At 36.2% G+C, this 14,523-nt stretch overlaps 1 protein-coding gene across 12 annotated transcripts in view; it reads right to left on the bottom strand.

Moving 5' to 3' along the window:
• Positions 1 to 14,523, bottom strand: part of CAST (calpastatin) — a 75,302-nt gene that overhangs the window by 30,376 nt on the left and 30,403 nt on the right. For 9 of the 12 annotated variants that reach the window (XM_025172905.2, XM_025172904.2, XM_025172903.2 and 6 more), the window contains 8 exons: positions 10,210 to 10,275; positions 8,958 to 9,008; positions 6,579 to 6,635; positions 6,365 to 6,481; positions 4,407 to 4,499; positions 4,264 to 4,326; positions 1,650 to 1,748; positions 46 to 126 (listed from right to left, as the gene is read on the bottom strand). In XM_025172905.2, coding sequence (XP_025028673.2) covers positions 46 to 126; positions 1,650 to 1,748; positions 4,264 to 4,326; positions 4,407 to 4,499; positions 6,365 to 6,481; positions 6,579 to 6,635; positions 8,958 to 9,008; positions 10,210 to 10,275 — 627 coding nt within the window. The remainder of the gene's footprint in view (positions 1 to 45; positions 127 to 1,649; positions 1,749 to 4,263; positions 4,327 to 4,406; positions 4,500 to 6,364; positions 6,482 to 6,578; positions 6,636 to 8,957; positions 9,009 to 10,209; positions 10,276 to 14,523) is intronic. The other 3 variants (XM_088130094.1, XM_007437795.4, XM_007437798.3) reach the window with 1 other exon arrangement.

Here is a 14,523-nt window from a genome sequence, read left to right as displayed (position 1 = left end):
TGCCATATAGAAAAGGTCTGAAACCTAGTTCTGAGTAGTTTATACCTCCAATAATTTTCTGTATTCCGGAGGAATTGTGCTCTCCCATTTGCCCAACTCTTCAATATTCAAGGACGACATTGGGTCCTATACCGAATGAAAAGTTACATTTTATTCTTGAGCTCAACAATTAATTCATAATTACACAAAACCTATTGCCATAAGATTCCAATTTATTAAGAAAAAATATAATTTTAATTTCATTTCAATACTAGTTAGTTATCTTTGCAGAACAGTTATCCCTAATATTTGGTAAAAGTGCTTATGATAGAAAAGTCAGTACAAGCTGATGCCTGCATTCGTACACGTCTTTTCTGTTCTCCTGCTCTGTCACTACTGTACAGAACAAATCTCAGTTTACCTCAGTTACCTAACAATTGAGAACTGTAGTTCATTTTAATAGACAGACAAATTAAATAAACATTTTATCTAATTTTTAAAACATGCTGGTTTTTAAAATAACATACCATCTGGGCAGGAGGTGATAATTATCAGGATAATTTAATGATTAGGATTAATTACTAGAAATGGAAATAAAATCACTGCAATTCTGAAAAAATCCCTTCCTTAGAGTGCAGCAAAGAAGAAAATGATTATTCTGCCATGCCTGAGATCCAACTATTAGCCTCTCCCTACCTGACACTATCTACATTAAAAAAAAAAAAACATACCTATCTAGTTTTACATTAATGATGGTCAGACTAATTCATAGTACAGAGTTTGTAAATACAGAAACCTTTCTCCTGCATTTTGGTTACAGAGGAGAAGAAGGGGGAAAGTTCCATAGTCACAGTCATGTTTCCAAACATTACTGTCTGAATTCTCTCTCTTTGGTATTCTATAACTTTATCCTTCCCAGGCACTGGGCAAGAAGCCTAGACTGTCTCTGACCTCCCTGTTTTCTAATATCTAAATTTTTAAAAGCATGTAATCTTTTCACAACAGTGCAATGCTATCTCTAACGGTATGCATTTAATTCTAGACCAGTCTACCATTCTAGTATAATGACAGAAAATGAAAGCACGAGGAATGGGAATATTCAAGAAAGGAGAAAGGCTACAGATGCAGCCAATTTCTAATACGACACAGAGATTCTCAAATTGCGATGGCTACCTTTTGAAAATCTGTGCACGACTTAATCACTTTGCTATATACACACTTTTGATATTAAGTAAATGTGTGTCTGAGGGAAACAAGGAACAGTTCTACATTCTGAAAATTCAATTCAGTCACTTTACCTAGACCTATTCCCATGGAAGTGAGCTCTCCTAAATTCATTTGGACTTACATCTGAGTTGAAACAAGGTAATCACAAGAAGCTGATAAGCAATGCAAAATTAAAAAGGAAGGGGGAATCCCTCCCCTAACTGAAGTAGGAAAAAAGCACCATAGTACCACTAGTCCAGACTTCCATGAGGTTTAAAAACTTGAAAAATGCATAGTAGAGGAGCACACACCAATGTTCAAGGGTGTTATGTAAGGAAGCTACAAGAACAAAGCATTATGCAGAACTTGGACTAATTTGTCATCATTTTATGTGCATGCACGTTTACAAGGTGACATTAGAAAAATGCAAGTTTCATAAGGATCTTATAGGAAAAATTCCATACCGAAACTTCCGGTCCAGTATATGCAGGAGCAGGTGGTTCATTTTCTTCAGGACTTCCAAGTGTATCTATTAAATCATCTAAGGCAGTATCTAAATCAGACTAAGGAAATATTTTTTTAATAGTGTATAGCATTCTAGCTGGCACAGAGTAGTCAACTTGACTACTATAGGGTACTATGGTAAGATATTTATTATTTATTTAGTAAATGTATACGCAGCTTAAAATTATTATAATCAAATACTATAAGAAATTCAATACAGTAAAATCTAACAACTTTATTATTTAAATTCTAAAAGGTTTCAGTGAAATATTAGTACTTAAAGTTATAGTTTATGAAACCCTGGAGATATTTTAACATTGGAGAAACAAGTTAAACTGGTGCATTATGGTACAGACTTGCCAACAGAAGCAAAGAAATGACTTGGGTACTAGAAATCCAGATATCCAGGTTTTGTAATTAGTAGGGTGTAAGAAATAGACCTTGAATGTACAGGTAAATGTTGGGGTGAGATGGAAAATAAGGTAATTGGATCACAGGATAAGATAGGGAGCTTTTTTAATATACAAAAAAGGAAAACCTTTAGGAAAATTGAAATGAAAGGGGGGGATCACCTTGAAGAGGTGAAAGGAAGAAACAAATGTTGAATTTGAAAAGATATAAAAGATGTGGTGCTGTGAGTACAAGAAGACAGATGTCTAGAGGCAAAGACAATACAGGCTTAGGGACTCTGGCATCAGCAAGCTTGACTCAGAGACACCAAATCTAGAAGAAATGACTAAGGAAAAGAAAAGGAAGTAGATAGTTTGGTAAAGAATCTGAGGAGGTAAAAAGAACTCAGAGATTTATTGAAACAGAATGGTTACTCAAGTTCAAGCAAGCAAAAAGCCAAAGCTTTAAAGTGAGAGAAAGGTTATTCATGAGTCAGGCAGCTTTCAAAAGCCAAAGGAAGAGACAAAGCCTTTCAGTTAGAAAAGTAAGAAACAGAAGAATTACTTGTCAGTAAAAGGTAAAAAGTGAATGCACAAGGCTTTTCCCTGTTCTATGCCCTGCTAGTGTGTTTTCCTACACCTTAAGTTCAAGGGAGCTAGATCAGCCAAGAGGTAACACATATGAACACAATGAACTAGTGCATCAGCTGGGGAGAGGATTGAAGCCAGAAGAATAAGGAGCCCCAAAGCATAATAGTTGGGGGAGCTTGCCATGATTTAGATCAGGGGACAGAAAGAAGGAGGTCCAAGAAAGTTCAAGTCACCAAAAGTGAAACTTGTTTGCAAGGTAGCTGTGATGGAACATCCTTGCCAAGAAAGACTTGGACCATGTTGTGTATGTATTAAATGTTTGTGTGTGTACTATGTGGTTGAAAATGCATTGGCCCTTTAAGAATGGGTGAGGAAGATGTTGAGGAAGCCTATGGACATTGAGATTCCAGCCCACTGAGTTCAACAGTTACTGCTGTGCAAAGTTATTCTTGTATCTGGTTGTAGATCTGTATAGTTGTTTTAATTCAAATAGTAAAATAGAGCTGTTCTTAACTTAGGTTCTGATTTCAGGTAACTAAGTAAAACTGTGTTGTCTGTTCATAAGTAGAAGTATCTTGGGGCTTAGTTGATCTAGGAGATGGAATGCCCCTTAGATCCACCTGCTTATTAACTACAGGCTGGGTTCAAGGAAGGGAATTTAAAAAAGAAACTGACAAAGACTCAACAGCTGGGAATTTCCTTGATCTTGGCTATGAAAATTAGTTTCTGTGAGTAACCCATCCAAAGTAATTCAGAAGGGTTCAAAAATGAATCTAGGTTCAATATTTTCAACAGGTTTTTTTTATTGAAAAAAACAAACTAAATTTATTGTTGATCTGGATCAACTCAATATTTAATAATTTTGATGAATCAACCTATCTTGTGGTTATCTGATGAAACATGGTGCATTATTCCAATGCTTTTTTTTTTTTTTTTTGGTAAGAACATTTATAATTGTATTTTATCCATAGAGAAAAAAAGTTTTCACCATTGGACAGACTAAGCTTCCCACATTAGTTATGCCAAGTCTTCATGCCATCACTCTGTCCAATGTTTTGTACTCATTTCCAAGTATAATATTTTCCATACATTAGCCAGGATAGTAGAATCTACACCCACCAATCTCTCTTTCTGCTACTGATATGCTTGTTTTTTGTCTGATGCCCATTTATAGCTGAATTGCTATGATTGTTCTTTATATGCAACAAGAATATTTGCTTATGCAAGTGTATGTGTAGCATATATACGAGTGTACATATGTTCATTTGTATATGCAGTACAAGACATCTGTAAACTCCATTTTCTCAGGAAAACAAGTGCTCTACTCTTCCACTGATTAAATTAGGAGTTTGCCTATCCAACATAGAATAGGATCGTAATTGCTAAACTATTTTTTTAAATTCATTTAAGTACCAATTCCCTTGATTAATAATAATAATGGGAAAAATACAGTTTGAAATAAATCTGATTGTGCATATTTAAAAAGAATATCAAGATTATCCATACTGGATAGCTATTTTTAAAAATTGTGCTTTTTTTAAAAAAATAAGGATAGTACAATAGCAGAATACACAGGAAATAAACTCCTGGTTACCTTTTCTGCTGGTTTAGTGTCTGCAGTAGCGGGAGTTAGAGGTGCCAGTTTATTTTCTTTCGTCTGAAAACAAGAATGTATTTTTGAGAGCTAGCACATAATTACACACATACACACACACTACTAGCCACCACTAAACTCACCTCCGCAGATGCAGCAGTCAAGCCAGCAGCTGTAACTGTTCCAGCTGTGTCAACAGCTGCCTTAGAAGCCAATGGTTTGTCGTCAGTTTTAGCCTAAGATGGAGAAACATAAGATCAGCCAATATGAAGTACCACTAATGTTTAGAGCATCCCAAATTATGAGCAGAAATTGTCATTCAAATGTGGCTTTACACCGGTCTGAAATAAAAAGCAGAACATGATACTTACTACAAGCATAATTCAGAATTACTGTAAGACTATAACTTGCATATACTTTCATTTCTATTATTTATTAGTGTTCTGAGACACAGTAACACTAAACCACTGCCTGCTGAAAAGGTCAACAGTGTAATCCCTACCATGCAAATAAATATTTGAGAAGAAAAAAAACCTTCTTTTATTGGTGACCCACAATACTATTCTATATAGTGGTACACTAAATCTGAGGCATTAACCTCTCCTAAATAATTCAATAATCTCATAATAGGGATGTGATTTAAACCCAGGTTTAATACACTAATTACTGCATCACAAAATGCTTTTATATTAACTAATGCTTACTAAATGAAAACTCTGTTCTGAACCTATTTCTATTCTGAATCATTCTCAGTGAAGTTTTTAAAGTACATTTTTAAACAAGCAGACTGAGTTATTAAAAAGACCACGCATTCAGATATTATGGCAGGATCAAACAGTCACTAGTATGACCTGTTAGTGAGCTTTGGACAACTCTGTGATATAATAACATGACCAACTATGAGGTTTCACCTCATTTTATTCAATCTAAATCACCCAAGTATTTGAAATTGTATTACTATTCTGCAGACATTTTTACAACACAAAACACAACCATAATTTCTTGTTTATATATAACAAGAAACCTCTTAGCCTTTGGAATTCCTTCTCTAACAGTTTTTCTCACTTGCTGCTCTCCAGATTAGCAAAATTCAGGTCCCAGAATTCCCACCCAGCATGGCCTATGGTTAGGAATCCCAGTAAACAAAGCTCAACATTTCTGGAGTGTGTCAGCGTGGGGAAGGCTAGAGGCAGTTCTCACTTAACAATCATTCATTCAGCAGCCATTCGAATTTACAACGATGCTGAACAAAGGGGCTTATGACCTGTACCCAAAGTTACGGCTGTTGCAGCGCTCCCATGGTCATGTGATCATGATCTGGGCCCTTGGCAATCGGTTTGTGCTTAATGACCAGTTGCCAAGCATCCTGCGATCATGTGATCACCATTTGCAATCTTCCCTGCTGGCTTTCCCAGAAAGTCAATGGGGAAGCCGGCAGGGAAAGTCCCAAGCTGCCCCTGCCAATAGGACTCCCTCTCGACTCTAGAGGCTGACTGAAATGCCCCATGCCAAAATCCTGCTTGGATTTCAGAACAGAGCTTTTTCAGCCGGCCCCCAGTGATGAGAGAGAGTCCTCTCAACTCTAGGGGCTGGCTGAAAACACCCTGTGCTGAAATCCAAAATGATTTTCACCTACAGAGGATTTTCAGCTCCAGAGCGGAGAGGCTTCAAGAAGCCTCTCCGCTCTGGGGCTGAGAATCCAAGTGGTTCTGGGGCCCTCACACACCCAACCAACACCCCACCCCTGTGCACCCTGCCCAACCCTCCCACACACCCCCTCGCTCCCTCTCCCACCCAGCAGCACCTGGGGCTTGCAACTTCTTGCCAGCTTCCCCACTGACTAGATTGTGGGAAGTCGGCAGGAAGTTGCCTCACCTAATGACCTGTGATTCTCACTTAACAGCGGCAGCCGGGAGTGCCAGGATTGCAGTCGCTAAGCAAAGTGGTCATGTGATATCTCGCTCAACAATCGCATCACTTAGCAACCTAAATTCCGGTCCCAATTGTGGTTGTTAAGCAAGGACTACCTGGACTATAGATCTAACATAAGAAATGCTATTTCAATACTTTCATTAGAAAAATCCCCTCATTTCCACCTTACTTTTGCTTCTTCAGTTGATGCAAACTCTGTTGACTTAGCACTCGGACCAGAAGCTTCTTTTCCAGAACTTGGTTCCTTAGGGTCCTTCCCTAAAGAATGTTTGCTTGGACTTTTTGCCTGCATAAATAAACAAACAAACAAAACAAACTTTCTGAATGTCTTTATGCTAATTTATGTTGAAAATAATTTTTATCATAATATATAAATCAGTTACCTCTCCAGGATCTCTCTGCTTCCCTTCAACTGGACAGCTAGGCTGAGATTCATCTGGCTGTAGTACACACAGTAATATAAAGACTTAATCAAACCTCTTTTACTGATTTTTAATCTAGAGCAAAATGATCTGCATGATGAACGATGTAATCATCAATATTATTGTTACTTTCCCTAAGCAGTACAAATTTCAATACTGTGCAGGCAGAAATCACCTAACACAATTACATTATAATGGAGATATTCAAATAGTCAGGTACCTCTGCCTGATTATCAAAATATAAAGCCCACCACCAAGATGGGCAGAGTTTTTCAAAGGGGAGTGCAATAGTTTGCATCCTAACTTTCCGCTATTATCAGACTTCTCTAAGGAGGACAATAAATACTTAAAACCTGGACTATATTCAGTGATGATATATCCATGATTCTTGAACAGGATGTTGAAGTTGTGGGTCTAAAGTTGCAAATCATTCTGCCCATCTCATCTTATGTCCAGAAGTCCATGACTCCTGGACAAGGAAAACACCCTTTGCATTACACAGTGCCTGCTGATTAGCCATTTGACTGATTTAAACATTTGGGTATCTCTTTTCTATCAGTTAGCTGCCCTAAGCAAAATTTTCATTATCCTCCTGGGGAAAGAAAAGTAGCAAGGGACAATAATGCCCTCCCTTGAGTTAAGGAAGGAACTAAAAAGAAACTGAAAAGAAAACTGGAAAGGAAATGAAACAGAAAGGAGATTTCAATAATCCACCAGTGTTTTGCTACCATTCAGAGCAACTGCAACCCCCTTGAGGGATTATAAATGCCTAAAGGGGCCTACCTCATTTATAAATCAGAGCGTCAGGACTTTTTCAGTTACTTATATATACGAACTTATGCAAGTACATACATTCATTCAGCCATCAATCCATCAAACACATTAAATTAATATAAGCCAATTCATTTCTATAGATTGTAAAATAACTTTGCTCCTACAAGTCTCAATACAAAACTGATTTATTCTGCTATTCAGTCTTTTCCTAAGAGCTTAGCTCTCTGCATGGTACACTTAAGGCCTAAGCATAAATTCTTGAAAATAACGTAGGGTCACTATATTTACAGTATGTTGCAAAAATCCCGATGATCATTAAATGGCAACAAAGAAACAGAAATTTTAACCATTTGCAATCATGCAGTGGTCATCCACATATTTCTAGTCAAAATGCTAAATTGCATTGCTAACTGCATTATAATTTATCTGCTAAATTACAGCCAATCTATGTATTGCATTAAAGACCTAACTGGCAACTGATTTTTTTCTTTTTCTTTTTTTTCCTTTTACTCTAGAGTACACACAAATTGGATCATTAAAGGTCAGTTTTTGCCAATACTGCAATCTGAATCAAACAAGTTTTACTGCTCTATAAACTGTTATAACTTCCAGATCCTAACCTGGATTAAGACTACGGTTGAGGACAATCAGGTAAAACCCCGATTTGTATTACAATACATTATAATTATATTAGAGTTATATTAGAGTTTTAATATTGACTGAATCTCTTAATAGTTGTTTGTGTGTATGCATGTTTGTGTGTATGCATGTATGTGTGTGTATATGTGTATGTATATATATACACACACACACACATACATACATACATGTTGGCATGTTTTAATTAATGTAGCACTTGGTCCACATTCTGCTGATTTCAGAGCAGTGAACTTTAAAACTGCTTTGTTTGGGCACTATGGTGAAGAACAGGTATGTAGATCTGGAGAGCAGACAAGTTTGCAAATACACATTGTTAAAACTCTCTCTGTGAAAACTTTTTAAAAGTTATTGCAAATTATAACAGGCATGTTTTCAGGTAATTTGAAAAACTAAAAACAAATTCAAAACACACTGCTTACCATTATAATTAAAGTTAGGGTTTTTGAAAACTAGAACTAAGGGATATGCAACTGTTCCAGTCAAAAGATGGAAGGAAGGGGAATGTATTTTTCTGGGTTTCTGGTATCTGTATTTTTCTGGGTTCATGCAGTGGCTGCGCAATCCTAGTAAAATATGCATTTGATTCGGTGCAACAAGTTTGCTACCTCTTTAATTCAAAAACATATTTTCCTAGGCCCACAGGACTACCACTCAAGCTTAGGAAAAGGCAGCTCTTTAAGGAGCTGGCCATAGGAACTGCGAGGATGTCCCCACTGACTTTTCTAATTCTAATCCTAGTTGGTTCATGTGCCGTTGAGAATTTATCTTTAATATGAATAAAGAAGATTAAAAAACAAAATAAAATCAGGTAAACAAACTGGAACAAACAAAAGGAATGCTTTTTAAAGACAAAAATTATATTGTATGTATTTAATTCACATTCCGAATAACAGCTTTTTATCCTACCTTTTTGTCCTGTAGTGCTTTTTCAGCTTCTGTCTTTGCTTTTTGTGTTGCCTGCAATATGAATAATAAAAGAATAAAAATAATTACTTAATTTTGAAAAAAAAAAAAAAGATATCCTATAATGAAGATTTACATTCAAAGTACAATAACAACATGACCAAAAGTGAAAGAATGTTTTTGTCTCTTCAGGATCAATCCAGTCTTTTTCCTCCAAAGGAAAAAAAAAAGCGCAATTTACAATTTTCACTGGTTACAGCAGAAAGATTTCCTGCAAGCTGTTGATGAGTTATAGTCTTTTGAGCTGGTGTGAAGGTTATAACTAAGAAGCCGAAAAACTACAATTTCCATGGCTCTGAGCACCATTTAATTGACTTATAAAATCTGTATTTATTTTTATTTTATTTATTTAAAACATTTGCATAGCCACCCATCTTAAACCAAATTCTGGGCCATTTACAACCAAGAATAAAACAACATATACATAATAATATACATAACAAATACATAATAAAAGCCAAAAACAACACAACTCTGCATGGTGCAAAAACAACACAACTCTGCATGGTGCTTACCATCTGTGACAAGAACAGAATGAAGAAAATGAAATCTAAATATATCAGTTAACAAAATATGAAATATGAAATATTAGGGTGGTACTGATGAGATTAAATCATGGATTAGAAGGAAAACAGAAAATTCAAATCAGAAAGTGGGATTTATAGCAAATTGGAATTTAGGATTATTTTACATCATCTTAAATATTCAGCACTTATTTCAGCACTTGTATAAGCAATAGAGGTTAAATTGCTCACTTGAAGCTCTGCATAATATACTCTCAATTAACTGACCTCTTTAAAATTTGAATGAAAGCATTTCTCTGATGCATCCATGCATTTTAATATTGTACAGCTGCTGTCAAACACAAGCAAAAGCAGGAACTTTTAGCTTTCTTGTCTTCTAGCCAAGAAGAAATCTGCTAAAGCAATGCCTGTATCATTCTCCACTACGTAAGTATTAGCCACTGTATTGTACGCAGCAGACTAAATGGTAAGGAATGCTACCAGATTGCATTTATATGATACATTTTCAAGGTGCCTTGTGCCATGAGAAGAGATTACAACGTGATCATACAAAACAGAAGACAGAAATAAACTAGAACGTATTAGTTTAGGACTAATGAACGAGCACATGCTGGTGATGTGACTGCTGTTATTATCAAGCATATACACACACAACCCAGCGTCTGTATCACCTTCTTTTTGTTTCTTTTCCTTTTCTGGGATTCCGCTCCACGAGTCTGTTGTTGGCTTGAGGAAGCCTAGTATTGGGAGTACAAACTCAGGATCTTGGAAAGAAATTGCTCAAGACATAATAAGGAAATTTCTTACTAAACTCACTTTTACTTTCTCTCCTCAAGAAATGGTGACCACAATTAAATAGATGAAATTAAATTATGGAAGGGTTCTAACGAAGTATATCTGTTGACTGATACAAAAATATCTAGGATTTTTATTTCTTATGTTGTTGAAAGTACGTACTGAAGTTTATATATATATAAATATATATATTCCTACTCCATGTGTTAATTAGGCAAACATTACGGTTCTTCCCAAGCTGGACAAAGATCATACTATATGTTTCAGTTATAGAGTAGGGATGTGAAGCACTTTGGATCTGAAGGGATAAAGGTGTTTCAACACAGATGTGGTAGCAATTGTACCATTTGTTGCAACTACTTAATCCAAACATATATTTTACCAGGAAAAAAAGATTAATTGCTTTCAGGAGTTTGACAGATGCTAGATGAGGGTTCATCATGCTCTGAAGCACCTTTTTCCCTTCAAATCCACAGCAGTGCACAGCCATACTGTAGACCTGTTTCCTTGACAAATGTGGATGCTAAGATAACTAACCTGACTTATCAACTTGTTCCAACTACAGTTAGTTTCTGCTACGGTTTCCTGAAGGTCACTGAAGTAGAACTAAACTCACATTGAGTTTCCCTAATTTTTATACTCCAGGTAGGAATGTTTTATTTAAGCATTATTGTGTATTTTGTAATGGTGCATCTCCTTTTTTAAGTTGATATAATAAAAATGTCAAGGTTGCCCTTTGAAAAAAAAATGTTAGGCTCTCTTTTCTGGGTCACTAGAAATTCTAAAAAATATTAGTGGATGCAGAAGGGGAGGCAGAGGATAAAATTCTTTCATTCTGTTCCTAATCTCATTCCACTAATATATAATTTTGTATCATATCTGCTTACTCTATAAATTGGAGTAAATCAGACATGATGCCCCTGAGTTTTGGAAATAATCCTGATGTGTATATGAACTGGAGATCAGGTTATATTCTGATTTTTCTGTTTTCAGAGTATAAAGATTCCTAGAAAGCCCTTTCAAATGAAAATTTTGAATTTATTCCCTGATACATAAAAGATCTAGGTAGTCTAGAATTCTACTGAGTGCTTGATATAAGGTAAACATGATTAATTAACTTAACTCATTTTATACTATCAGGTGTATCATCTTTCTTGGTTTAATGAATTTTTAATTCATTAACCTACTTGCAACTTGACCTCATGGCCCATCTTGGAACTGGATATTTGTCTACCCTTACCTGAAAGACAGTGGTGGGGCCACTACAAAAAATACAGAATGGCAATATCTTCAGCTAAAGATGCACAGGAGTTATCAGTGAAACAGCTGAGTGTGCACAGAACCGCTGACTATGCACATGCACACAGACAATATGGGAAAGCTACTGAAGCTTTTTTTAGTTTTTTATTCAGACTTCCACAAGAAGCTGCTGCTTTTGAGAGTAGCACCTCATTTTTGCCAACATGCTTGACAAAGTGCTTCTTTAAATATTTTGCAGTTCAAATGAAAAAGGTGTTTTCAGGTTGTCTTAGACAACAACAGCATACTTTAACTAGAAATATCATAAATCTTCTTAGCTAGTATATAATATAACTACAGCTTATAAAATTCACATTCATTTTGTTCTGGAAGATTCATTGAATTTTGTAGATGTTTATGTTCTTTTGAACTATATACAGACTGTTTGGAAACTAAAAGGAGGAGGATGTAAATGGATACTGCGTGCTTTTATGATAAAAAAATGTAAGAAAGCACATTCAGCACAAAAGACTGTTATCAAGTGTATTAAAGTATACGAGTAGAAATAGAGGTAATAACATCTTGGTTTTAAAAATGGAGGGCTAAAAGATTTCAACCGTGGACAATTACTTTGGATTCACATGTCATTTTATTTCCATCCTCAAATAAAGCTGGAATCTCAGCTCTCTATTCCATGTATTAAGCTACTTCTGTATGGCATACAGTATATGGTCCTTTTCTTTCATATGAGCTCATCATATCCTCACAGTTCAAAACAAAGAAAGGATGGAACAAACTGCTGAATCACATCCCAAACATCGAATAGCTTTGGATTATTAGTGATGCTCAAAACTGTAAGCCCACTGGTTTGCAAAAAAAGCCAGGAAAACCTATTATCAAGATACTGAAGTCCATCAAACAGTTCAGTTTAATATTGCTTGATGGTCCTGTTTGTTCATTTCTGGGGGAAGAAGATTATTTTCTTTGGCTTCTTAGTTCTTTCCCTTGCATTTAGACTGTGGTTCTATGAAAATTTACTAGGGAAACTGCAGTCAGTTCAGTTGGACTCATTTATAAGTTAACATGTATGGAATTGTACTAACAGAGAAGAAGTCACATTCAATCTGTTTGTCTTATTTAATATTTAGCACTGTATAATTTGAGCTGTGAAAAGCTAGTTGATAGATTGTTCTTCAACTAGCAGTTTTTTTTTCATATTTATTTGGTTGTTTGTGAGCTCAGCTGCATCGATCACTTTCACTTTTTGGCAAATACCCTATCCTTATCATGCAGACATCAACTCTACCTTATCCTAGATGTTGCTGATTACAATTCCCAGCAGCCCCAGCCATCATGGCAATAGTGAGGGATGGTAGAAGTAGTAGTTCAGCAACATCTGAAGGTTCCTTCTCACCTTAATGCCAAATCTATGTAAGAGTAGAGGAAATCCAAAACATTATTTTTAATAGCCAAGTGTCATCTCACAGAGAGGGCATGCTCCGGATCCCCGCAGTAAAAGAACTTCGATTAGCGGGGTCCAGAAGGCGGGCCTTCTCTGCTGTGGCCCCCGCCCTTTGGAACATCTTGCCCCCGGAGGTGAGACAGGCCCCCTCACCCCAGGCCTTTCAGAGGGATTTGAAGACCTGGCTCTGCCGTCTGGCCTGGGGCGGGGAGGGAGGATATCAGAAATGGGTTGGCTGGCCCCTTAGCAGCCTGGTGTGGCCCCTATCGGCCTCTTGGATTTTTTAGCTTTTTTATTTTTGTAATGTTTGGTTTTTATAATTTTTAATTGTATTTCTGATTTTAGTTTGTTGTAAGCTGCCCAGAGTCCCCCGTTGTGGGGAGATGGGCGGGGACAAGTTAAATAAATAAATAAAATAAATAACTACATTTATTTGGGAGGGAAGGCAATGTTTTGTTCTATCTCTGTAGCTGGAGATGAGAGAACACAAATACTCTATTTCTTTTTTGGCCTTAGCACAAGTAATGCAACGGTCTTGATATAGTTGTTGATACAAGCAGTGTTAAAATTTAGGAGTATGCAGAATGAAGCAAAAATCATTGTAGAAAGCTGGGTGACAGAGAATAATTTAAGTAAATTTGGATGGGAGTCAATTTCAGTTGCATAACAATTATTTGCTATTGGATATGCTGGTTGAGGCTGATGGAAGCTGAATTCCACAACACCTCTGGGCACAAGATTGCTAAATAAATCTAAACGCTTGAGTGTACCCTACAGGATTATCCTTTGAATAGAAAACCACTATGCCACATTCCAGAGACTGGCAACCTTGACAGATACCTTCTTTTTTCTGGTGCTACCTCCTACTGGAAGTTTGCAGCCATGATGCTATCTCAGTCTTGATTATTTTCCTGGGAAAATATAATGCAGTAATTTTCCAGCCTCTTATATTGTATTTCATCCCCATCACTGTATTTCATCCCCATCACTATATATGCCACTACCGTATAACTCTTCCAGATTACACGTTCCACTTATGGTTGCTTGTAAGATTATGCTTATTTACTAAACAGTCACAAGACTGTCCTTGGATATATTTAACATTTTTTTCAAGTCAATAATATTTTCCGCATGTTATTGTTACTACATCCTGTTAATGATGTAATGTTTATGTATTCAATAAAGTTCTTATCACAGGTAAATTACAGGTAAATGGCCATTCCACAAGCTTCAATCCAAAGCCAGACCCCTAAAAATAAAAAGCTGCCTGAAATCTGATGAGATTTGATAATGTCATGAGATTGCTACCATTCTGGAATTTTTAAAATTTTAGTGCTTACTAAATGTGCTTATAGAATTTTGCAGATGCTATCTAGGGTGTATACTATTGTATACAATTATGGATAACCCCTTCTGTGAATAAGCCAACTCTCAAAATTTCAACCAAAATACCATGAACAATGCGTTGCCAGCAGATCAGCTGACCCTC

Source organism: Python bivittatus, unplaced genomic scaffold, assembly GCF_059951505.1.
Source record: "Python bivittatus isolate LINGU-HERP-01145 unplaced genomic scaffold, Pbiv_v1 ctg000850_np1212, whole genome shotgun sequence".
NCBI lineage: Eukaryota > Metazoa > Chordata > Lepidosauria > Squamata > Pythonidae > Python > Python bivittatus.
The sequence above is the reverse complement of the archived record's forward strand: the minus strand, read 5'-3'. Positions and strand labels throughout refer to the sequence as shown.